The 24,063-nt window shown below is 47.8% G+C and overlaps 1 protein-coding gene across 3 annotated transcripts; it reads right to left on the reverse strand.

Moving 5' to 3' along the window:
- Positions 1-641: 641 nt before the first annotated feature.
- Positions 642-23,893, reverse strand: LOC128347660 (Bardet-Biedl syndrome 12 protein-like). 3 transcript variants are annotated; one of them, XM_053302590.1, is made up of 3 exons: positions 23,442-23,893; positions 6,619-8,056; positions 642-4,244 (listed from the first exon to the last, which is right to left on the reverse strand). In XM_053302590.1, the coding sequence occupies exons 2-3, from the start codon at positions 8,041-8,043 to the stop codon at positions 4,239-4,241; spliced, it is 1,431 nt and encodes a 476-aa protein (XP_053158565.1). In that variant the 5' UTR covers positions 8,044-8,056; positions 23,442-23,893; the 3' UTR covers positions 642-4,238. The 3 variants fall into 3 exon arrangements, with proteins under 3 accessions (XP_053158565.1, XP_053158563.1, XP_053158564.1); XM_053302588.1 differs by lacking the exon at positions 642-4,244 and having other exon boundaries at positions 4,546-8,056; XM_053302589.1 differs by lacking the exons at positions 642-4,244; positions 23,442-23,893 and adding an exon at positions 19,215-19,275 and having other exon boundaries at positions 4,546-8,056.
- Positions 23,894-24,063: the final 170 nt, after the last annotated feature.

A 24,063-nucleotide genomic window follows, 5' to 3' on the forward strand; every position in this document is an offset into this window, starting at 1 on the left:
TTCAGAGATTTGCTTGTATTTCTTGTACTTCCAAGGCTGCCAAATTTAAAACCTGAAATCTTAAATTTACTTTGCAATCTTCTCTTAGCAAAGTACAAAGTACACTCATCTGTGTAGTGTACAAGGTTCTGTGGTAAAACTGCCGCCCCTGTAACCAGAAGGTTACAAGTTCGATCCTGACCAGGGGCTCAAGGTTGACTCAGCCTTCCAAGGTTGGTAAAATGAGTACCCAGAATGTTGGGGGCAATATGCTAAAATCATTGTAAACCGCTTAGAGAGCTCTGGCTATAGAGCGGTATATAAATGTAAGTGCTATTGCTATTTTGAACTCAACCTAATGTCTCCAGATAATCTCTTGGGCTAAACTTCTTTACCACCACACATACTCTGCGGTGTGAAGATTTTAATGTTTCTCCTCACACACCTTTAACAGTTCCAGGGAATAAAAGGGTCACTTTTAATTCACTTTCTACTTTAAAGCCATATGTTAATGATGAGTCTAGTGGTTCTCAACGTGTGGGTCCCCAAGATGTTCTTGGACTTCAACTCCCATAATCCCCAACCAAAGGCCACTGGGGCTGGGGATTATGGGAGTTGAAGTCCAAGAACATCTGGGGACCCACACGTTGAGAACCACTCTCTAGCACATTCAGTTTTGTCCCTGAGAGAGCACAGAACACCCTTCACTGTTATTTCTGCAAAGGAGTTTGCTACACCAGGCATAAACACCAGGTGGCAGCGCAGAGAGAGGGAAAAGAAGCTTTACTGGAAAACTGCAAGGAAAATAATCCAGCCAACACTGCCAGACAACGCACCCAGTATCCTTGCCCTTGTTATGTCTCATCACACATGACAAGTCAGCACCAAGAGCAGGAGTGACGAGACCTTAAAAAGAACTGAGATCACTGAGAAATCTATCCAGATTCATACCTCTTGATCTCCTGTCCTATCCTGACAGTCACCTTTACATAGTGATTGATGTTCCTGAGTTTTGGAACTGGGGAGTGATTCACAACCCTTTCTCCAGGTTGGAAATAATGAGCTTTCACAATTCCTTTGCATTTCAGTTCAGCTTATAAATCAGTTCAGTGCATTCTGAGTTGCCTCTACCCCACTATCTCCCAGCAGCAGCAGGGAACAGAGGGAAGAGCTGCCTCTTTTGGCCTCCATTTGGCCCAAAGGTAATATAAAAACTCTTTCCCCTCAGTGGCGGTTCAGGAGGCAGGAAGCCAATTCTCCCACCCCCTTCATAGCCTCCTCCCCTTTTTAAAAAGGAGGACAGGAGAGCGTCTTGCTGCCTTGCTGGTGTCTCAATAATCTGCAGCAACCACCTCGTCTCATCTCATGGAAGGGCTGCCCCTGTTTCCCCTTCATTGTGGACGATGTTATTCATTACAAGATGCTGAAAGCTGTATTTGAACGGGGTACGTCCCCATGCATGGAAGGACAGGTGGAACCAAAGCCAGTCACTAGGAGTAAAACATCTTAGCTACAGAAGTTACATGTTCAAATAATGTTAAATAAGAATTCATTATAATATCAATTACTATTCTGTTCTATGTTTTGACAAGTTTGTGGATTTGGTTGTGCAAAATAAAGTCGTACTTCTCTATTACCGACAGGTACCACTTTTGGGCACACAATCCTGCCACTTAATTTAGCTGAATGCACTACCTTGTACATCGGAATATGCTGGAGGGGAGGTTTATATATTTTACTTTTTTAAAAGAAGACATTCTGAATATAGCAATCATATTTTAACTGTTATTGTTCCCAACAGATTTTTAACATTTAATTATCAGAACAATAATTCCAAAATCACATTCTGCCCAAGAGAAGCACAAGATCTTTCTCAGATTCAGATTTAATAGGATTCAAAGTTACCATATATAGCTGTTGGTCAATAAAATGAATAATGTTTGAAGTTGAAATCCTACACATTTCAAACTGTGCTTTTACTTCCCTTTTGCAAGCACATTGATAAAAAATTCTATTACATATATTTGATTTCTTGAAATTTCCTATCAGTAGAACAACACAAAATAACTTTGCCCAGTCAATGATGAGCTTCACCAACTAGCATCAGATAGGTACATTAAATAATTAAATATTAATTTTAAATAAATAATTAAAGGTGAAGTGTGCCGTCATGTCGGTGTCGACTCCTGGCAACCATAGAGCCATGTGGTTTTCTTTTGGTAGAATACAGGAGGAGTTTACCATTGCCCTCTCCCGTGCAGTATGAGATGATGCCTTTTAGCACCTTCCTGTATTGCTGCTGCCTAACAGAGGTGTTTCCCATAGTCTGGGAAACATACCAGTGGGGATTTGAACCAGCAGCCTCTGGCTTGATAATCAAGTCATTTTCCCGCTGCGCCATATTTGGCTAAATAAATAATTACTAGATGTTAAATAATAATTATGCCAGCATATATCTTCCAATTCTGCTGTCTCAAAGAGAGCTAGTAGCAATGCAGTCCTCCTCCCTTGAGCACAAACGGAGGACAGGGCTGCTGTTAATGAGATAGTCTTCCAGCCTTCTCGTACAATGGTATAAACGGAACTCTTCTTGACTAGCTTGTTTTGCTAGCTCAACACCTGGGTATGTGTGATGCGTGTTCTTTTTGTCCTCAGTATAAGTGCTTCCTGCCATTCACTTATCTAATGCAGGGGTTCCCAACCTGTGATCCTCCAGATGTGGCTGAACTACAACTTCCATCATTCCCAGCCACAATAAATTGTTGCGCAGTTCATGGTGCCACTACGATTGCATGTGCTTGTGATCATACTTCAACATTTATTTATTTTTGGTGAACAAAGAATTGTGTGCTTGTCTTGCCATCCTGTCCCCCTGCTCTTCTGAGCGCCAGAGTGGGGAACGTGGGCATCCCCCAATGTGACTTCTCCCTTTGGCAGGATGGGATGAGGCGGAGTCCCTGTTGCCGGGCAACGTCTTGAGTGGCATGGAGATGGTGTGTGTGTGTGTGTGCGCAAGAGTTTGGAGAGACAACCATTGAGAAGTGCAGCAGACATGGAGCAGGCAAGTTCCTGGGTGGGTCTGGGCTGCCCCTCGCTCTGGTTTTGGTTCCAGAAACAGCATAAAGCTGCGGTTATGGTGGTGTCTCTGTTTGGACATAATGCTGCTGCCTTCAAACCTCAGGCTGGAGCAGCAAAACTCACTACAAATTGAAGGTTCAACTTGGAGTTTGGCAAGGGAAACGGCAGGTCGTTTTTGCCATGAAACAGCAGTTTCACACATTCAGACATGCACAATTTCCAACCTCTGCCCCCATCCAACTCGTTACATGCGAATGGGGCCGATGAGAGTTATCTTTACAACAACACTGTAAGGTAGGCTAGCATTATCATCTCCATATTGCAGATGGTGGCTTTCTGGAGGATATGACTTGGTGAAAACTTACTACTTCTTTTTTTTAGCTCTTAGAAGGAATTCTGAACGTCATACTTCCCAGTTACCTACAGATATCAACTTTGTGTGAACAATCCTGCCTGCCACTTAAATTAGCTGAGTGTGCCACTTTTAAAACCAGAATATCCTAAAAAAAAAATCAATATTTTCCATTCTATTTTTCAGGGGGAAAAATCTGAATATATTTTAACGGTTGTTGTTCACAACAGATTTTTAACACTAAGTAAGCATCCCAATCACTCCAGCCACCTTCTTTCTTCCTCCTCCCTCCCTGTAGAGAGAAAGCCTCCCTCCTCTCACTCTTCCTCACGTAGGGTTTGGGGGAGGAAGGAACAGCTCCTGGAGGGAGAAGGTTAAGTTCCCCTTCCCCCACCCCAACGCCCCGCATGTCAACAGCTGCACTGGGAAAGAAAGAAAGAAAGGAAGGAAGGAAGGAAGGAAGGAGCATAATGGCACAACAGTGGCAGAGGAAGGAAGGAAGGAAGGAGTGGCTTGCGGTGGGGAGTTTCAGTTCGCTTTCCCCCAACCCACCCGGGCATGCCATTGGTGTGGCGTCCTAGGAAAGGGAGAGGAAGGAGCAGAGCAGTGTAGTGGCAGGAGGAAGGAGTGGCTCGCCCTGTCAGGGGCCAGAGGAAGGAGTTCTGTGGGCAGGGGGTTTGACACCCCCGTTCTAAATCCTATAGCTTTAGCACTTAAGCCTGTTGGTTCTTCCAATATCTAATACATTTGGGCTCTGCCACTCAACTGTCAGGCGACACTATTTTTCCTCCGTTCTGCAGAATCCTGGTTCACATCCATAGCAACTGCATCAGCCCTTCAAAAGAGAAGAAATAAAGGAATGTTGGATTGGAATCAGCCTCAAACTTGGCTTTTCAAAAGCATCAGCCACAGTATTCATTTAACAGGGTTAAATGTCTGAAATGAATTTGTCTGAAATGAATTTTAGTGGGATTCATCATGTGTCAATGGTTCATGAAGTAAGCAACTTTAAAGTATATTTTTCTAATGACTTCTCACACTGAGCCAGGATCTGAAGTAGCCTCCAATTCCCAATCACACTTGAAAGATGTGAGCATCCAATGTCATGTTTTAAAAATGTATGCAATATGAATAGCTGTTATAAATGTTATTTTAAAAGTGAATCTGGATACAGGCCCTTCAAATGCATGGCACATAGGAAGATACAGATCTGTACCTGGGTACACTGTACACTTGTAAAAATGAACATAATGTGTGAATGGGTTATTGAGAGAACAAAACCAACAGAAAGAGATCGAGCTGAAAGAGAAAGTGTTACAGAGGCAATTAGAGACCGATCAATTTTGTCTAGTGTGTGTCGTGTGGGGGCGAGTTTCTAGCATACATGTACTTCAGTTTATGATTTGTATTTCTTTAAAGTCTCTGTTTGACTATACAGGATTCACAAAATCTAATTGTATAATGGTGTTCCACTGAGGTAATGCGGTGTTGTGGGTGTGGGGGTACAGACTAAGTTACTCACAGATTCTTTAAAAAGGAATAAAATAGAAGTTCTGATGTCCGCTTAGTTCTCTAAGGAAAAGGAGAGTTGCTGGCATGCTTGGTTACAAAACTGTTGTTTAGACTGTTACAGAACCCTTTCATATACTTCAGGCATATACAGTTTTCACTAGCTGTAAACCGTTTCTCTTCACAGCTCATACAGCTGATCCTCTTTAAACTAGCAAATACCTGCGAACCAAGGAATGCAAGGTCAATGGGTGCTGCATCCTACAGGCTAGAGTTAATCAGGATGAGTCAAAGTGGAAGTCTCTCCTACCCCTTAAATTGTCCCTACACAAACTGCCTTTGCCAGTCCTTTGTCTTAAAATACCAAGAGAGCCCCCTAAAGGAACTTGCTATTCAACAGTCTTATTATGCTGCCACACCTTTTGTTTAAGACTATCATCTGCCCCCAGAACAATGCATACACCATTGTTCAGAACAACTGTCCAGAACAATAGATGGACTGATCATGCCCCCAGGTCACTTTATGGCTATAAAAATCTCCTTGCACCCTTTTGTCTCTGGGAAATGAAAAGACGACATGTGGTACCTGTCAACTCACAGGCTTGTTATTTTACCTGTTCAAAACCAACTCACTTAATCCATGCACATAGAGAATTGGTCTCTTGAATGGGGCATTTTGGTTTTTTGCTCCCCCTTTCCCTTGGAGATCCTTAGGAGTGCTTCCCCACTCAGTAGCAAGAGCTTGGCCCTCAGCAGGCATGCTACCTTTCCATGTGGCCTGGAGTCACTCTATCCCAGCTCCCTGCAACTAAAGGACTCTTTCCTTGAGCATAGTCTTAAAACAGGAAAGCAATAATTTTGAACTTTATTTTCCTATCAGGGATTCAGTTCAGGCTAGCACCGAAATACTGGTGCTCATATTCAGCAATCATAACCATAAGGTGGCCTACAAATTCCTATAAAAATATGAACTCATTTGAGGCCTGTGAATCAAGTAACTGATCCCTCTTAGGTCCTGTAATAATTTCAGCATCTGTTTGAAGAACTAATAGCACCAAATCTAGAGCTCTACGCCATGCTTCTGCCTTGGCCGTAACATTGTCATACACTCTTAGAGCTTTTTCGTGAATCCCTATATGTTCAAAACTGGCTACTCCTATCTTCTCCTTTCTAAACTCATCCATTACGTAGGACAATGGTGACCAGCACACTGCTGCTTTTGTGAGATGTTGCTGTATAAGGGTGCTGGCTTCCAACTCTGTTGCACAGTTTGCAGCCTTATACATGACAGTACAAAGGTACTGGTGCCAACCACATGCCAAAGCATTAAGCACCAGAGTCTTATATTGTTCCAAAGACTTTGCAAGCCAAGAGGGACCAGCACATAATTCTCCTGTGGGATTTGTGACGGCTTTCTCCAGATTCTCAAGGTAAATGAGGCACAGAAACTCAACAGTACCGCCTCCAGGAAAGACTGCATGATCGAGAAGGGCATGATGCACACGATATGCACAGGTCCAAAACTGATCTTCAATGGCTAGCATCTTGGATATAACTGGGCTACTAAGCACAGCTGTAGTCAGGTGAATTCCGTTCACTGTTATAGCAACTGGCATGCAATCATCCAGTTCCACCCAATTTAATTCCAGAGCTCCCCAGAGTTTCAGAGAGACACCTTCACCTATACAATGCTCATTTACCTGAGTGAGGTAGGTCACTCTTTCAGCCTGTGTAATATCGCTAAAAGCCTTCAACACACAGTGGGGTACCCGATTAATGATCACTATGTTGTTTAGTAAGCATTTCCCCTCTAAATTTTCACATGCGTTGCCGTGCACCAAAATTAAATTTATCCTGGACTGAAGCAGAATATCCAACATAGAGTCAACCCACAAGCTTGAGTTGCTGTCTTGAATATTCACACCTTCTAAGACCATTCTCACATTAGGTGACCTGTTAAACCCCAAATGGTGATATGTTTCAGTCAGGTCACCATCTGCAAGAATAATACGAAGAGGCCTATCCTGAAGTTGCTTAGCAACAGCTGCTTTCTCTGGGCATACTAAAGTGATGTACCCAGGATAAACACAAGAATGACTTTCAGACATTCCTGGTAAACAACACGTCACAACTTCTGAAATATTAAATTGGAAGGGATGGGTGTCTGCCATTTTGCTGGAAGTTTGCAACTGGAATTTGAGAATATCCTGTACTAGTTTCATGCAAGGCCAGTTTCCATGGCTAAGAGACATTGCCAGTTGCTTTAAATCACTGGGCCCATCAGAATGTTTTGCAGATTCATCCCAGTGTTCTGTTTTCTGTTGTGAATTATTTTCTCTTGCACTACTAAAGTACCTACTGTGGGTCAGTTTTAACCTTTTGTTATGGCTTGATCTTCCCAAATTATTTTTGCAAACTGTGTAAACATAACTGCCATTTCCTGATTTAGCAAGTGAATATGCTGTGCTCCTTGTAGGTAACACTGAAGGAAACATAGATTCTTCCCAAGATTTACATGTGTTCACTTGGTTAACTGGAGGAACTGATGATTTTTCTTCTGAAGCTTGCAGATAAAGATGTTCAAGCGAATTTAAAAGATCATCGTTTGATTTTATATCTGGGGCTGGAATTTCAAAAATCTGCCTTCCACATGCACCAGAACTTGTGTCAATAGGAGCTTTGTCATTACCTTCTACAGGAACACAACCTAGCTTTTGCTGCATCTTTTCTATCGATATTGAAAGGCACTGCACATGCTCAATGCAAGAATCCAGACTTTCAGACATCACAGTTACTATGACTGAAACGGGAACATCCTGCTGAAGACATTCCAGAACAGCATTGCTCCACGCACCAACAAGAAATAACAGGGTAGTTGTCCCCGTTTTAAATTCATTGTGCTGAGCCTGGACAGCTTCATTAAGAAGCTGTCCCACTGCACTACTTAAATCCAAGTTTTCAAGGAGTTTCACAGCAGAGCAAATCAACGTGCTACCACAAGTACTTTCATCAAAAAAAAATTTGGATGATTTCACTGGTCCTAAAAGGCTTCTTCCGATGGATGCCAAAGACGAAAGCTGCTGTAGTCCAATGTGCCTCTTTCTGTTCATGTTCCTGAAAGCCATGATCCTAAGACATCTGCAAAGGAAACACAGAATTATTGCTTCTGCTTTTTATTGCCTTCCTGCTCTGACTTCATCCATCCCATGCTGTTCAAAGTTTCTTTTAACATTTGTGATAGAGATACAGGAACTCCCCCATTTTTCAGATGGAAACGAAACCCCACATTCCTCATAAAGAGAGTAGTGTGGTTTGCAAGCATGAAGGGCAGGGAACCAAAATGACAGCCTCTGAATTTGGGCAGATAAAACCAGCAACTGCCTTAGGAGCTGTGAGGATGCTTATTAGGAAAAGAACACTATATCAGAGAAAGGATAAGAACCAGGAAAGCACGGGCCTGTATTCCATTCCCTGAGGTGCAGAACAGAAACCCAGCATGACCCAATACAGTAAGTCAGAGTTCCCAGACTTGGGTCCCCAGATGTTATTGGACTGCAGCTTCCATCATCACCAGCCACAATAGCAAACAGTGAGCTTTACAGGGGAAAGAGATTCAAAAGTCATAGGAACATAAGAAGCTGCCATTTACTGAGGCGCTTCACATGATTACTGTGAAGCTCCTCAATGAGGTCTGCGGGGAGAGCGGGTCCACTCTCCCCACAGACGATCATGCCCGGAGCCCTATATGGCCAGATCGGCCGCTCATATAACTACCAGCTCCATCACCCTAGAAGTCCCAGGATGCCCCACATGAGTGCGTGGGGCATTCTGGAGAGACCCCTGAGCCCGGGAGGCTGCTTGCGGCCTCCTGGTCAGGGGTCTACTCATGCGTTGCCACGTGCTGCAGCAGCACACGAGCAATAAAATGAGGTTAATGGAGTGCTCTCTCCGTTAACCTTATTTAAGGGGAGGGTGAATTAGTCGGGCTAGCTGCCTGGGAACCACCGGGCTCGGCTCGCTCGCAAGTTCTTACGAGTGGTAGAAAGCAGGCTAGGCTCTCTTAGCCCACTTTCTACCGATCGTGGGAATAGTTCCACTGAGTCAGACCATTTGTCCATCTAACTCAGTATTGTCTACCCAGACTGGCAGTGGCTTCTCCAAGGTTGCAGGCAGGAATCTCTCTCAGCCCTATCTTGGAGAAGCCAGGGATTGGCTTCTGCTCTTCCCAGAGTGGCTCTATCCCCTAAGGGGAATATCTTACAGTGCTCACACTTCTAGTCTCCCATTCATATGCAACCAGGGCAGACCCTACTTAGCAAAGGAGAAAGCCAGCGTGGTGTAGTGGTTAGAGTGCTGGACTAGGACCGGAGAGATCCGAGTTCAAATCCCCATTCAGCCATGATACTAGCTGGGTGACTCTGGGCCAGTCACTTCTCTCTCAGCCTAACCTACTTCACAGGGTTGTTGTGAAAGAGAAGCTCAAGTATGAAGTACACTGCTCTAGGCTCCTTGGAGGAAGAGTGGGATATAAATGTAATAATCCTCTCTAATAAAACGCTTGGTGTCCGTCCGTGGACGGGCACCAAGCGTGTGTTCGTGCCTCCCTGCCCTGTTCTGCGCCTGCGCGAAACGCAGGCGCAGAACAGGGCAAGGGAGACATGAGGGCCGGCACCCGGTGGCCATCTTGGGCGACCAGAAGCGGCCGCCCCGAAGAAGCCGGGAATGCGGGGAAGGAGGAGACTGGCCGAGGCGGCGGCGAAGCCGCCGCCTCGGCCAGAGGACGCAGCGCGGCCAAGGCGGCGGTGGAGCCGCGCCGCCGAAGCCGGGCGGGGGGAGGAGATGACGGGGTAAGCCGGCCGAGGTGGCGGCAGAGCCGCCGCCGAGGCCTGGCACCGCCGCCGCAGCCAGGCGGCTGCGAGTCCTTGGGGCCCTTGCCCGTCCGGGGAGACCGGCCGGGAATGTGAGGCGGGGGCGGACCGGACCGGCAGCGGCGCCCCCAGAGTCTGCCCGGCCACCACCACCGCCACCGCCCACTCTCCCGCCCTCCCAGCTGCCCACATACTCCTTCCCCGCTCCCCCCCCGCAAATGATTAAGGGCCAAAACGGCCCAGAAGAATGCCTCCGCGGCCGCCGCCATGGCCGCCAACCGCCCTCCCAGCTGGCCGAGACTTCCTTACCCAAAGCAGCCCGCGACAGTCGGGCGATCAAAAATCCATTTTTTGCGAAGAAGAGAGGAGCTCCGGAACAGAGCTCCTCTCTGTGCTAAGCCAATGCCCAAACTGCTGCTATGGACGCAAAGGACGCAATAGGCGTCCTTTGCGTCCATAGCAGCAGTTTGGGCATTGGCTTAGCACAGAGAGGAGCTCTGTTCCGGAGCTCCTCTCTTCTTCGCAAAAAATGGATTTTTGATCGCCCGACTGTCGCGGGCTGCTTTGGGTAAGGAAGTCTCGGCCAGCTGGGAGGGCGTGGGGGGGGAGGCCAGAGGAAGTGGGGCGGGGGGGGGAACTCTCCCCTACTAGCGCCCGTTATCACAACGGGCCTGAAACACTAGTAATAATAATAATTAATAATAGGGGACAGGTCATGCTTGCTACCACAAGACAGCTCTCCTTCCTCTTAGTTTCACTGACTGATTCCTTCCTTTGTCAAGTCTGGGTTTTATCTTTAGACATAATTAGATAAGACCCTATGGATATTTTTTCTTTCATTTGGAACACTTGAAGAAGTGTTCACTTCCTTCTCCTGTGAGAAAGGAAGGGAGTTCTGCCTCATTATTGTGCGGCTATCTTAATTAAAATAACTCCATCTACTGCATTATCTGATACATGTTTTTTTAAAGGAAACTATTAAATAATCAACTTCTTTATTAGACAGAGAGAATATATGTGAAGAAGAAAAAGGAAGAAATGTACAACTCAAACTAGCTTGAGGTTTCTGGGCAGTTTTTCTTTGCAGTTGGTTAAAATATAAATTTTCAGTTTATACATTCTCATCTAGGCTTGCTCAGCTATGTATGTGCAACATTTTCCACAAACATTTTTAAAGACAGAATCATCCAATAATTTTAATTGTCAGTGGCACCACTCTTTATCTCAAATTAAAATAACGGAATTGCACCACTTATACCAGCGAAACATCTCACAAATGTTCAAATTATACTGTAAGAATGCCATTTTCAGAGGCATGGACTGGGGAGAGCAAAAAGATAGAACATCTGGATCAGATGATATTATGATTAGTTTTCTCTTTAGGTGGAATCTAGCATTCAAACCAAAGGATTGTCAAATGTCCTAGCTGATGAGGCAGTCACCATGAGTGTTCTCTCTAATTTTTTCCATCTGTGTGCGGAATGAGTTTCGTTGTGGGTGGCAGTATCAAGGCAGTGTATGTGCATGTGCATTTGGAGTAGGGGATTCTTCATTCAACCTGAGCGGTATCTAAAATTAACTGAGCGGACATAAAAAAACTTGTGAGTGCGTGCATATGCGCATGCCTTAGAGGGAAAACTGGTCACCATCATGTTCTGAATCAAGAATATTTCAGAGCAGGAAAACAACCCAAAATTGCAAAGTACATACTGAGGCTGTTCTCACGCACAGCCTAACCCAGGCTAGGGAAGTCCAGCCTGGGGGTGAGAACTACCGGGCTCAGGCCCAATCCTAGAAGGGCAGCACCACCTAGCCGGGCTTTTAACCAGGGTTAACCCAGCTCTGGGATAATTGAACACATTATCTTGGGCTGCATTGAACACATTATCTTGGGCTGCATTCAGCCCGAGTGGACACAGAGATGGGCACCTAGAGCGCCCCTCTCCCAGGGTAGCCCCATCAATGTACCACACTCGTCCTGGCCTCTGGGATGTGTCATCTCAGCCTCTGGAGCTCCGCATTGCATGACAAAGTGCGGATCATCTGGAAGCACAGTCGGCGCTCCCAACAATTTCTCTGCTGGGACATATTGTCTTGTGCGTGGAGGGGAAATGAATTGGACAAGCTTACCTGCCCACCCACTTGTGTGAATGGCTCTAGCCGCTCGTGTGATTTGCAGACACTGCACTAGCTCTCCACCTGCTCTGCGACTACAAGTCCCATCACCCCAGGCCACTGACTGCCTGCCTGCCAGTGCCCAGAACTTCGTGGAGGTGCTCTGGCTTAGAGCTCTATTCTATGGACTAGACTTGTAGGACAGAAAGCATGCTTTCGTGGCAAGTCTGCCATGATGAAAGCATGCATTCTGTCCTGCAAGCAGTATTCCTCAACTCTAGCAATCTTGACACGCTCTGGTTAGGGATGAAAGGTACTGTACGCATGCACATACTCCGCGCATTTATGGTTACTCAACATACTCCCGCCTCCAGCGTTGCTCCTGAAAAAAATCAGCTTCCCGAGTGAACTCCAACACAGATTAAGTCTTGCCCACATTGCCCTCCCTAACACGCTTGCGCGCCTTCTGCGGGGAATAAATACCTCAAGACTCACCACGGCGGAGCGCCGAAAAAACAATCTCGCCAACTCGCCAGTGTGCCCTTCCCTTGCTACTGAGCATGCCTATTACATAGCGCGCATGCCCAGTGGCGCCAATTGAAGCCATATGCCTTTCTCCCAAGGGGGTAATGGATTCAGATGTTACAATAGTGCATAACATTTGGACACAATAACCGTAAAAGTAGGAGAAAGAAGATACAGAAATGTATGATTATACATCCAGATAGGGCTAAAACTTACAGAAATGAAAAGCGCTATATTGTTTTGTTCTTTAAACGATAAACGTGCAAGAGCTTCAGAACTGGCAAAAAGCAGAGCATGTGCAGTCTTTTCTACTGTTGGCATTGCCCTTACTCTGCCCATTCCTGCTGCCAGACTTTGTTCTGTGTTCCCAGAACACGATAGCTTATTTTAAAAAGCTCATATATCTTACCAAGATCTGAATGCATTCCATTCATTTTATTTGCAAATACTTGAAAAGGGTTTCCATTCATTTTATCTGCACATATTTTAAAGATATCGGATCTTCGGATAATATCTTGATTAGATATTAGATGTTCTAATGAAGATCTTTTAAAAAAAGAATCTTAAATAAAAACCGAACATGTATATTTCTGAACATTTCAAGACAGCAGGAAAGGTGAGATAAATATTTGCAGGAGTGATGAGAGGCTGTAGCGGTGGCGTAGGAAGAGTGTGCGCGGGTGGGGAGGGGTTGTTTAACTGTGCAAAGACGAACTTACGCCAGTGAGTCGTGTGGATGGATTTAGTGGACTAACCAGAGTTACATGAGAACATGTCAGTCATTTTTAAAAATTGTTATTACTTTTTCGGGCTCTGCTCAGGAGGTACTACAAAGCACTGCAGTCCCCAGTTCTCCCTCAGACGAGGATTGTATCCGAGGAACATGGGTTGTCGCCACCTACTGCTCTGAGACAGGGCCAATCAGAAAAGATCTTGATAGCAGGAGGGAGGGACATCCCCCTCGCCTCTCCAGTCTTAGCCCTGTCTCGCTCCAAGCAGGTGCTCTCCTTTTGCTTCGCTCCAGTTTTCACCTCTTCGTATTTTCTACTGCCTTCTGTTAGCTAGCAGTTTGGGGCATAAAGAGGGAAAAGACCTGTCCTAGCGCTCCGCTCGCGATCTCTCCTGCATTCGCGGCGGTGAGTTTTTAACCATGGAGGTTTCTGGCTCGCGCTGTGAGAGGGAGGCCTCTCCCTCCCTCTCTGAGGACTCCATCGCCCCGGCAGTGTGCCATGCTGAGTGGGCTGCGGCTACCTCACCCGCGCCCGTGACTCAGCCCCCCCAGCCGAAGAAGCCCAAAAAGCTCTCTAAGGAGAAGAAGGCGGCAGCGCGCGCGGCCAAGCGCGTCGCACCTCAATCGCCTGCAGGCGTTGGTCGAGGGCATGGGGTGTCTGGCGGGGGGACCCAGTCCCTCCCGCCGCTATTGGAGAGTGGCTCGGGGACTCAGGCGGAGGATCAGCCGGAACAGCAAGGCTCCCAGGTAGGGACTTCACGCTCGGGAGAGCCTGCCGCCAAGCGCGCCTGTCCCTCTCCTCCCTCTCTAGAACGGAGGTCTCCTGGTGTGCCTGAGGAGGAGATTCCTCCAAGTTTCGCTGCCCTCCTCCGGCGGGTAGTTACGGAGGAGTTTGGCAAACTTGTCCCTGATCTCGCCCGGCAAATTCCCATCTCCGCCACTCCGGCATCCATTTTGAATCCCCAGGCGGCGGGAACAGTCGATCGGCCGCCATTTTGGGGGAACAGGCGGGAAACCCTCTCGTTTTGCCGCCTCAGCCGTGCGCTCCTGGGTCTTTGCGGGCACCTTTGGGACTGCCTATCCTGTTGCCCTGTGCTCCTTCTTGCCCTTCTGGGCAAGGGGCTACTTCAGCAGCACCCATCTTATTTCCAGAGGAAGAAGGGGAACAGCCTTCTGAGGACTCTGATTCAGGCAAGGAGGAGGGGGAGCTGTCTGGAGATGAAGGAGAGTTTTTGCCGCCTTCCCAGGCCCCCTATCGTTTGTTTAGTCAAACTGATTTCCCAGTTCTCCTTCATAAGGCCCGGAAGTCCCTCCGCTTGGAGGGGTTTGTTTCTCCACCACAGGAGGTGCCAGAAGGGGATCCGGCTGTGTTACCTTCGCTGAAGGCCCCGGAAGTGGCTGTCCCTTGTCCCCAGATATTTCTAGACATCATTCGAAGTGAATGGGACCGGCCCTTAGAAAGCAAGGGTCCTCCACCCGGGGTTAGGCGACTTTACACTATTCCCAAACCAGTTATGGATATGTTTCAGGTCCCTCCGGTGGACAAGGAGGTCGCTGCTCTTGTAACTGGGGCAGTCCTTCCAAAGGACAGGGATGAGGTTCTTCGTAATGTGGAGGACAAGAAGTGTGATGCTGCATTACGCAGATCACATGAAGCCTCAGCCCTCGCTGTCAGGGCTTCGGTGGCCAATTCCATTTTTGCTTGAGCGTCTGTTTTATGGGTTAGGGACCTTCTTCCCATGGTTCCGCTGGAGCTCGTGGCCCTTCGTCAGGGTCTCAGTAAGTTAGGCAAGGCTTCTGCCTTTATGGCCGACAGCTCCCTGGATGCCGTCCAGCTGTCTGCCCGGGCTATGGCTTCTGACATCACAGTCAGGAGACACTTATGGCTCAAAAACTGGAAAGTTGATCAGAAGTCGAGGAGCAATTTGGCCAATTCTTCCTTTAAAGGGGGTAAGCTTTTTGGGGAAGTATTGGAGTCGTGCTAGTTGAGACTAAAGACAAGAAAAAGGCTATGCCCTCCTCCGTTCAGCGGCAGGAGCGCAGATCCTTCTCTAATGCTTCTTCTTCCTTTTCCTCCCACTCCTCAAGCAGCTTTGGGCAGAAGGGGTACCGGTCTAATTTTCGTGCCCGACAGAACAAGCAGGACAAGCCTTCTTGGTCCAGACCCCAGGGCTTCTCCAGAGACCGGCCTCAAGGGAAGTTCCAGCATTCAGGCCAGTATGCGAAGTCTGGGTTCAAACGCCCCTCTCCAAAATGACTCCGTGCCGGAGCCGCAGGTGGGCGGCCGGCTGGCATTCTTCGCCCACCAGTGGACCCGGACGTCCACAGATGCCTGGGTTCAGCGCATAGTTTCCCAGGGATACAGCCTGGAGTTTCCTATCCCAGCCCCCGGACCGGTTCCTCTCCTCTCCGCTATCCCGCAACATACGCAAGCAGGCCCTGATGCTCAAGGCAATTCGCCACTTGCTCGACATCAGGGCAATCGAGCTGGTCCCCCCAGAGGAGGCGGGACATGGAGTTTATTCTATACTATTTTTGGTTCCAAAAAAGACCACAGAATGGAGGGCCATTTTGGACTTAAAGTTTGTCAATCGCTTCCTCAAGGGGAGGCATTTTCGGATGGAAACCCTGAGGTCCATCCTCATGGCCCTCCAGGAAGGGGACTACTTGGCCTCCATAGACCTCAAGGAGGCCTACCTCCATGTTCCCATTCACCCTCTGGACAGGAGGTTTCTGCGGTTTGCGTATGCAGGGGTCCATTACCAGTACCGGGCGCTCCCCTTCGGTCTCTTGACTGCGCCGCGAGTGTTCACCAAGATTATGGTGGCACTCGTGGCGCACTTGAGGTCCAGGGGGATACATCTTTACCCTTTTCTGGATGGCCTTTTAATAAGGTCGCCATCTTGGGACAAAGGGCTTCTGGACATCAGGGAGACCCTAGTGGTCTTAGCCAGTCATGGGTTTCTAGTGAACCGCAAAAAGAGTTCCCTGGTCCCCAGCAATGTGATTGAACATTTGGGGGCGATAATAGACACGTCTCGGGGGACTGTCCATCTCACCGACGAAAGGAGACAAAAGTTGCTTGCCACTTGCTGCAAGCTGCGGGGTCAAACTCAGGCACAAATTCTGTATCTCTCCCACTTACAGGGCCTGATGGTTTCCACGATCGGGATTGTGCCCTGGGCGCGTTTTCATTCTCGTCCTCTACAGTGGCTCCTTCTACCCCTTCAGGAACTCATCACGAGCAGGTCGAGACTCAAGGTGTCCCTGACTTCTCGCGTTCATCTGTCCCTCAGGTGGTGGATGTCCCGGGCTCTCCGCAGGGGGATGAGTTTCCTGCCGGTCGACCGGGTCATGGTGACGACCGACGCAAGTCTCTCAGGATGGGGAGGTCACTGCGGCCCTCAGGTGGCTCAGGGTCCATGGTCAGACATAGAGCGTCGCCAATCCATCAATTGGTTGGAGCTCCGGGCGATTCGGCTAGTCCTGGCTCGATTCCTTCCCGAGATTCAGGGTCGGCACGTGCTCGTGCGCACCGACAATGCCACCGCCAAGGCACATCTCAATCGTCAGGGGGGAACAAGGTCTTGGCCCTTAATGTGCGAAGCCGAGACTCTGTTGCACTGGGCAGAAAAGAACCTGGCCTCATTGGAGGCCAATCATATCAGTGGGGTGGACAACTCGGTGGCAGACTGGCTAAGCCGGTCTCAGCTGGATCAGGGGGAATGGATCCTGGATGATCGAGCGTTCAGGGAGATTGTCCTCTGGTTCGGGGTTCCCCTAGTCGACCTCTTTGCACTTCCAGTCAACTCCAAGGTGCCCAGATTTTTCTCCAGGTTTCCATCTCCGGGGGCAGAGGCGGTGGATGCTCTGATGTCCCCCTGGCCGCAGGGTCTGCTCTATGCTTTCCCACCCTTTGCGGTGTTATCCCGGACGGTGCGGAGGATCAGATACCAGAAAGCAGAGGTCATCCTTGTGGCTCCGCATTGGCCATGGCGGCCGTGGTTTTCGGACCTGGTCGCCCTCTCGATAGAGCCCCCTCTACCTCTGGGAACTCGAGCGCATCTTCTCCACCAGGGTCCCGTCCTTCATCCAGACCCAGCGTGGCTCAATCTTCACACTTGGAGATTGAGCGGGACTCTCTAGCGCGTTGTGGATACCCCGTTGCGGTCCAGGATACTATCTTGGCCTCGAGGCGGCCGTCCACGGCTCGTATATACCAGTCCACCTGGCAAGCCTATACTCAGTGGTGTCTCGCCTCCAGGGGGGACCCTCTGGCGGCTTCTGCGACGCAGGTCTTAGGCTTCTTGCAGATGGGTCTAGATAAGGGCCTCCGTCCCAACACTCTGCGTCGCCAGGTGTTCGCTATTTCGTCTGTGCTAGGGGTTCCAGGAGTCCCTTCCATGGCTGCACATCCCCATGTACAGCGTTTCCTGAAGGGAGCAGCTGCCTTAAAGCCCCCTCCCATCCATCGTTTTCCCACGTGGGATCTCAATTTAGTTCTCGGGGCCCTCTCAAAGGCACCATTCGAACCTTTGCGCGCTGTTCCTCTACGGATTCTAACCTTGAAAGTTTTGTTCCTGATAGCCATCACGTCAGCCCGTCGGGTCTCCGATTTGGGTGCCTTGTCTGTCAGGAAGGAGCTGTGCCTGGTTTTTCCTGACTATGTGATTCTTCGCACTGACCCCACTTACCTTCCCAAGGTGAACTCCATCTTTCACAGGGCGCAGGAGCTGATGCTCCCCTCCTTTTGTCCTAATCCTTCCTCCCCAAAGGAGAGGGAATGGCACAAATTGGACGTCCGTCGTGCGATCCGTATTTACTTGAGGCGGACTAAATCTTTCAGGGTCTCCGAATCCTTTTTTGTGTTCTTTTGTGCCAGTTCTATGGGTAGGAAGGTCTCTGTCTCCTCCCTGGCACGCTGGATCTGCCAAACCATCCAGCTGGCCTACGCCGTGGCAGGAGAGACTGCGCCTGAGGGTATTACCACTCACTCCACCCGGAGCGCAGCAGCCTCTGCGGCCTTGTCTACCTTGGCCCCCTTAGCTGATATTTGTAAAGCTGCCACTTGGGCGTCCCTTTCTACCTTCGTTAAACACTATAAGATACACGGTTGGGCCTCTGCAGATGCATCCTTTGGCCAACGTGTATTGCAGAGGGTGGTCCCTACTTAGGATCAGACCTTCTGGTGTGTGCCCTCCCGATTTGGGTTATAGCTTGGGTATGTCCCATGTTCCTCGGATACAATCCTCGTCTGAGGGAGAATGAATCGTTGGCACTTACCTGAATGGTCATTCTCCTCAGACGTATGGATTGTATCCGACCCACCCAATTGTGTGTCTGATCCTGTTCCCCTCTGATTGTCCTTCTTCTACTGTACCCTATATTACTGTGGGGTGGTGTTTTCCTCCTCTGTTCTGAGGTTTAATTGAGGGGGTGTTTCAGTGTTAGGCTTGGGCCAGGCATCCTTGTCAGTTGCTTCTTTGGGCACCTTGCCTTACTTTAGTTTTCTACAGTGTTTATTCTAGTTTGCCTTTTTTGGAGCTTCGAAGCGCTTTGTTAATGACTGAAGAGGCGAGGGGATTGTCCCTCCCTCCTGCTATCAAGATCTTTTCTGATTGGCCCTGTCTCGGAGCAGTAGGTGGCGACAACCCATGTTCCTCGGATACAATCCATACGTCTGAGGAGAATGACCATTCAGGTAAGTGCCAACGATTCATTCTCTTCTCTTCTCGGAACTCAGAAGCACATCCCCGCTGCGAGCCTCTTGCGCCTTGTCTCCTCCTCCCCTCCGCACTTTGAATAAGGCACAATGTATAATAAGAATAACGCTAGTATCCTGACTGGTTGATATTATGCGGGTCCCAGCAGCCTGCGGGGATTGCTGACAGGCAGGTGCTCCTTTGTGCTGCTTCTTGCCCTTCAAAATCAGAAGCGCTCATCGGATTTTTCAAGCACAAAATAATTTCCGGCAACTGGTTTGGAAAAACGTTGTTGGTCAACATTTGACAAACTGGAATTCTTAACGGCCTGGTGAACAAAAGAAAGCCTAGCCAACCTTGCAGGAAAACCCTGCCAAGCGCCTTAGCTGGGATTGGTTGCCAGGAGACTGTGGCCTCTGTTGTGTATCCAACTGAAAACTGCAACATGGAGTTCTGTGCGGCCTCACAATGCCTGCCCGGCATCCGCGTTGCCTGATTGGCCTTTGGAGAGAAAGAAGAGGGGGAGCTTCACGGGAATCCCCTCTCTCATTGGGCGCTGATGCCTTTCAAGGATGGGCCGTAATGTGCGAGCGCAGGTGGCTGAAGACTGAGCCCGATGCTCGGCTTGTGCGGGTTGCGAGCTAGCGGAGTGGTAAAAGCAAGGCGGTAACTTTTACATAATGGTGAGTGTGTGGTTCCTCCTGTAGTTTCCCCCCTGAGTAACTAATAATATATCTCTCCCTCACAAGGACTGAGTTATGTGGAGCTATTAAACTTGTATCTGTCCGTCTCCCGCTTCACCTTTGCCTCATTCATTGACTGAGCCTGTTTTATTCATACCTTCACCCCTTTCTCATAAGCAGCGGCGCATTGCCATGTGCCTCTGATATTACAGGCGGGTGAAATCAAATTTAGATCCTGAGCCTAGGCATGTCTACTGGGATGAAAGTGAGACTGCTTCGCAGCACAGGTAAGTGCCATCCAGGAAATGTGTTCTTAGTTAGCAGTAGGTCCTGCTAACTCCGATGGGATTTACTCCTCAGTAAATGTGTTTAGGATCGCAGTTTTACATGAATCTTCACTTTAAGCTGGGAAGAAACACTGAGCACTGGTTGGCTCTACAAAGCAGTGTCTATTTAATCCACCAAGTCTGCCAGGGAAGTTTCTTCCTGTGAACAGATAATTTTATACTGCTACAAAATGATGGACATCAGGGGTTCCCAGATGTGTTGGACTGCAACTCCCACAAAGCCACTGGCTGGTTATGACGAGAGTTACATAGGTGAAGCTGCCTTATACCGAGTCAGACCATTGGCCCATCTACACAGCCTGGCAGCTTTGTCTCTCTCAGCCCTATCTTGGAGATGCTAGGGAGGGAACATGGAACCTTCTGCATGCAGATATTCCCTGAGGGAAATAGCTTACAGTGCTCACACATGTGGTCTCCGATTCAAATGCAACCAAGGCAGACTCTGCTTAGCAAAGGGGACAATTCATGCTTGCTACCACAAGACCAGCCATACCAGCTGTAGTTGAATATCTGAGAACCTAGGATGTAGACGGGCACCATACACTACAGTAGTTTTTTTTCTGTGAACTACAAATGTCTGTAGCAAATCTATGTTGTTTGGCTTTGTATATGATGACTTGAACTTTGTTCATATCTTTAAAAGCATGTATCATCCTGATCTCGGAATGGTTGCATTTGTCATATCCACTAAAGTGCAGCCCATGGTTTCCTTACGTCTAGAGTTGTCTCATTAAAGTCTATGGTTGCTTCCACATTAGCCTTTTTCTCTAGAACTACTATCCTTTGTTCACTTGCTTTTTAAGGGGAATCGCTCTATACAATGTTGTTGTCCACATCTTGCATTCAATTCCCAGGGGAACTGTTGCATTATACGGAAAACTTCCTATTTTCTGGTTCAATTTGTTTAAATGCTTCCCCAGTGGCTGCAGGATTAGTGCTGAATTGTCTCTTAAAATTTAGTCAGTTTGTGTCTGTGTGGTGCATGTGAAATGATTGATTGATTGATATTTTTACACTGCCCAAACCTAAGTCTCTGGGCAGTTCACAACAACATAAAATAAAAGTTTCCAGACTACATTAGGCCCCACATAGAGTGCATTGCAGTACTCAATTCTGGAGGTTACCTGCATATGTACTACTGTTTTGAGGTGCTTTATCTAAAGAAACGGATGCAGCTGGTGTGTCAGCCGAAGCTGATAGAAAGTATCTCTGGCCACTGCTTCTGAGACACCAGAGAGAGGTTTGGATCCAGAAGCACCCCCAGACTGTACCTGTTCCTTGGGAGGGGGGGAGTGTAACCCCATCCAGAACCAGTAGATTAAAATCGTCTCCTGAGTTCCAGCCCTGCACAATAAGCACCTCCATCTTATTTGGATTCAGTCTCAACTTACCACTTTTCCAACCCATCACTGCCTCTAGACAGGTGTTTAGGGAGGTTATTCCTTTCCCCGATGGTGCTGATATGGAGAAATAGATAACACTATGCACCAAATCTCCTGATGATCTGTCTCAGTGGTTTTATGTAAATGTTCAAGAGCATTGGAGTCAGTATGGAGTCCTGGGGGACGCCATTCAAAAGTTCACTTTTTGAATAACAGTCTCCAAGCAACACCATCTAGAATCTGTCCGAGAGGTAGAAGCAGGACCACTGAAAAGCCATGCCTCCCACTCCCAACCCCCCCCCCCCAGACAGTCCAGAAGGATACTATGGTCAATAGTATTGAAAGCTGACAAAAGATCCCAAAAGACCAACCAAGTCACACTCTGTCAGTTCCCTGTTGGAGATCATCCAGCAGGCTGACCAAGGCAGTCTCCACCCCATCGCCAAAACCCAGTTTGAAATGGGTCTAGATAGATCATCAGTTTTCTCCAAGACTGTTTGGAGCAGGAAAGCCACTGCCCTCTCAATTACCTTGCCCAGTCATATAGGCCTATAGATATTTATCTCTGAGGATCTAATGTAGGCATCTTCAGAATAGGTATAATAATTGCCTTCTTAAAACAGCAAGGCATCCTGCCCTTCCTCGGAGAAACATTTATAATATCTACCAGACCTTCTACATCAGCTCCTCTAACAGATAGTATAAGCCATGTTGGACAAGGGTCAAGAGGACAACTGGTGGGCTGCACCGTCCACATTCTCAGGAGTCACAAACTGAAACTGATCCAACCTAACAACAGAAGAGGAGCTGCTGGACGCTTCCGCATTACACTGCAATAATTATGAAGTCTGAGTCCAAGTTGGCCCAAATACAAGAAATTTTATCTACCAAAAACTCATTTTTAAAAATGTCACAGCGGGTAACTGATGGATCCAAATCCCCAATTCAAGGGAGGAGGGCATGTATGAGCCCTCTTGCAACCCTAGACAATGCTGGATGTGAGCATGTGGATGCAATGCAGGCAGAAAGGAATAGCGCCCAGAATGTCAGAAAAGAATGGCTTACTAAGATAATAAATAAGAAGCCAATTGGCTAAAGTGCTATATAAATGCTAAGTGTCAGAACATTCAAACAATTAAGTATCATGAAATGAAACTGGCTGACCTCCATTTTTCACTTTATTTTAAAACATTTACTCCATTTTTACTTTATTTCAAAACATCTCTGTCCCACCCTTCTTGCCGCAGGCAACCCATGGCAGCTTTCCTTCACTTCCACATCTTACATTCATTTCCTGCAACCTACAATGACATGTGCTCTGATGAGATCTGGCATTCCCATCTCCTTCAGCAAAATAAATTCCCAAGAATTCGAGACAGATACTTGATTCCAAAATTACTTATTGTGTCTTTGTTAAAAAAATTAGCAAGCTAGAAAGAAGCTTTAGGTAAAATAGAGGATTTAGATCCAACCAAGTGGTGATGATGAGCCAGTAATAGTTTCCTGTGTCAGATGGTTACAGGTTATTCAAAGCGACTTGCAATATAAAACCAACACAAACACAGTTGCTCGCAGACTGATTGGCCGAAAAAGCGAACTGTTCGTAGAAACTGGTTTATAAGCCTTCTAGATAGCAAAAGCAACAGCGTCCTAGGGTACCTTCAAGACTAACACTTTTATTATAACCTAAGCTTTCGTGAGCTGGAAGCTCCTCATTAAATGCATCTAAGTAGCAGCTTCTTGTATTCTGCGCAGCGCCTAGCACTCAGTTGCTGTGCTTAGTCAATATTATGCACATTGACTATTATTATTATTTTATTATTATTATTACATTTATATCCCGCTCTTCCTCCAAGGAGCCCAGAGTGGTGTACTACATACTTGAGTTTCTCTTTCACAACAACCCTGTGAAGTAGGTGAGGCTGACAGAGACGTGACTGGCCCAGAGTCACCCAGCTAGTATTATGGCTGAATGGGGATTTGAACTCGGGTCTCCCCGGTCCTAGTCCAGCACTCTTAAGCACTACACCACGCTGTTGGGCAGGCGGGTTTTAAGCATGCACGCCTCCATCCTGTTTGTTTGATTCACATGACCTGGGTTTGCATCTTTCATGACATTCCAGAAAAAAGCCCAGCCTGCCTCCACGCGCGCATTAAGGGGGCCCACTCACGTGTTTAAAGAGTAGCTTCCTTAGGAGGTTCCGGGAACCACAGAGGAGGGCAGAGCAGTGCAGAGCTCGGCATTGGGGGTACTTCCGCAGAAACAGGCTTCTGTCAGCGCAGCTGAAAGCAGAACTCTGCAGCCAGCAAGCTGCGCCCAATACTGCTGTTCCGTGCGGCGGGATCGCTCGGCTTCTGGCGACTGCTGCATCAGTGGCACTGATTACAGCTGCAGATCCATTTCGAAGGCTCCACATTGGAGCAAAGAATGCAGAACACGCAAAAGTTCCCGAGCGCTGCCTGCTACCCGAGCCCAAACAGCCCTTGCACAAAGATAATAAAGGGATCTGTGTCCCTCCCCCACAGTGCAGTGATTGGAGGAGAAGCATGAGGCCGTTTGATGAAATCCTCCTTGGTTGGCCACTGCCTTCTGCCACTCAAGAGTACTCTCCCTCCGAAACCACTCCCATCAGACCTCTCTCTCTAGATTTAAAGAAACACAAGCTAAAAGCATTGAGTGTTTAAACGTTTGTATTTTTCTCAAGCTCCCCCCTGCTAAAACCCATGAAAAATACACTAAACAACATGATTTTAGCCACTATTGAATCCTGGGTTAAACCCCACCAATCTGAA

The sequence above is a fragment of the Hemicordylus capensis genome, chromosome 2, assembly GCF_027244095.1.
Source record: "Hemicordylus capensis ecotype Gifberg chromosome 2, rHemCap1.1.pri, whole genome shotgun sequence".
Classification (NCBI taxonomy): Eukaryota; Metazoa; Chordata; class Lepidosauria; order Squamata; family Cordylidae; genus Hemicordylus; species Hemicordylus capensis.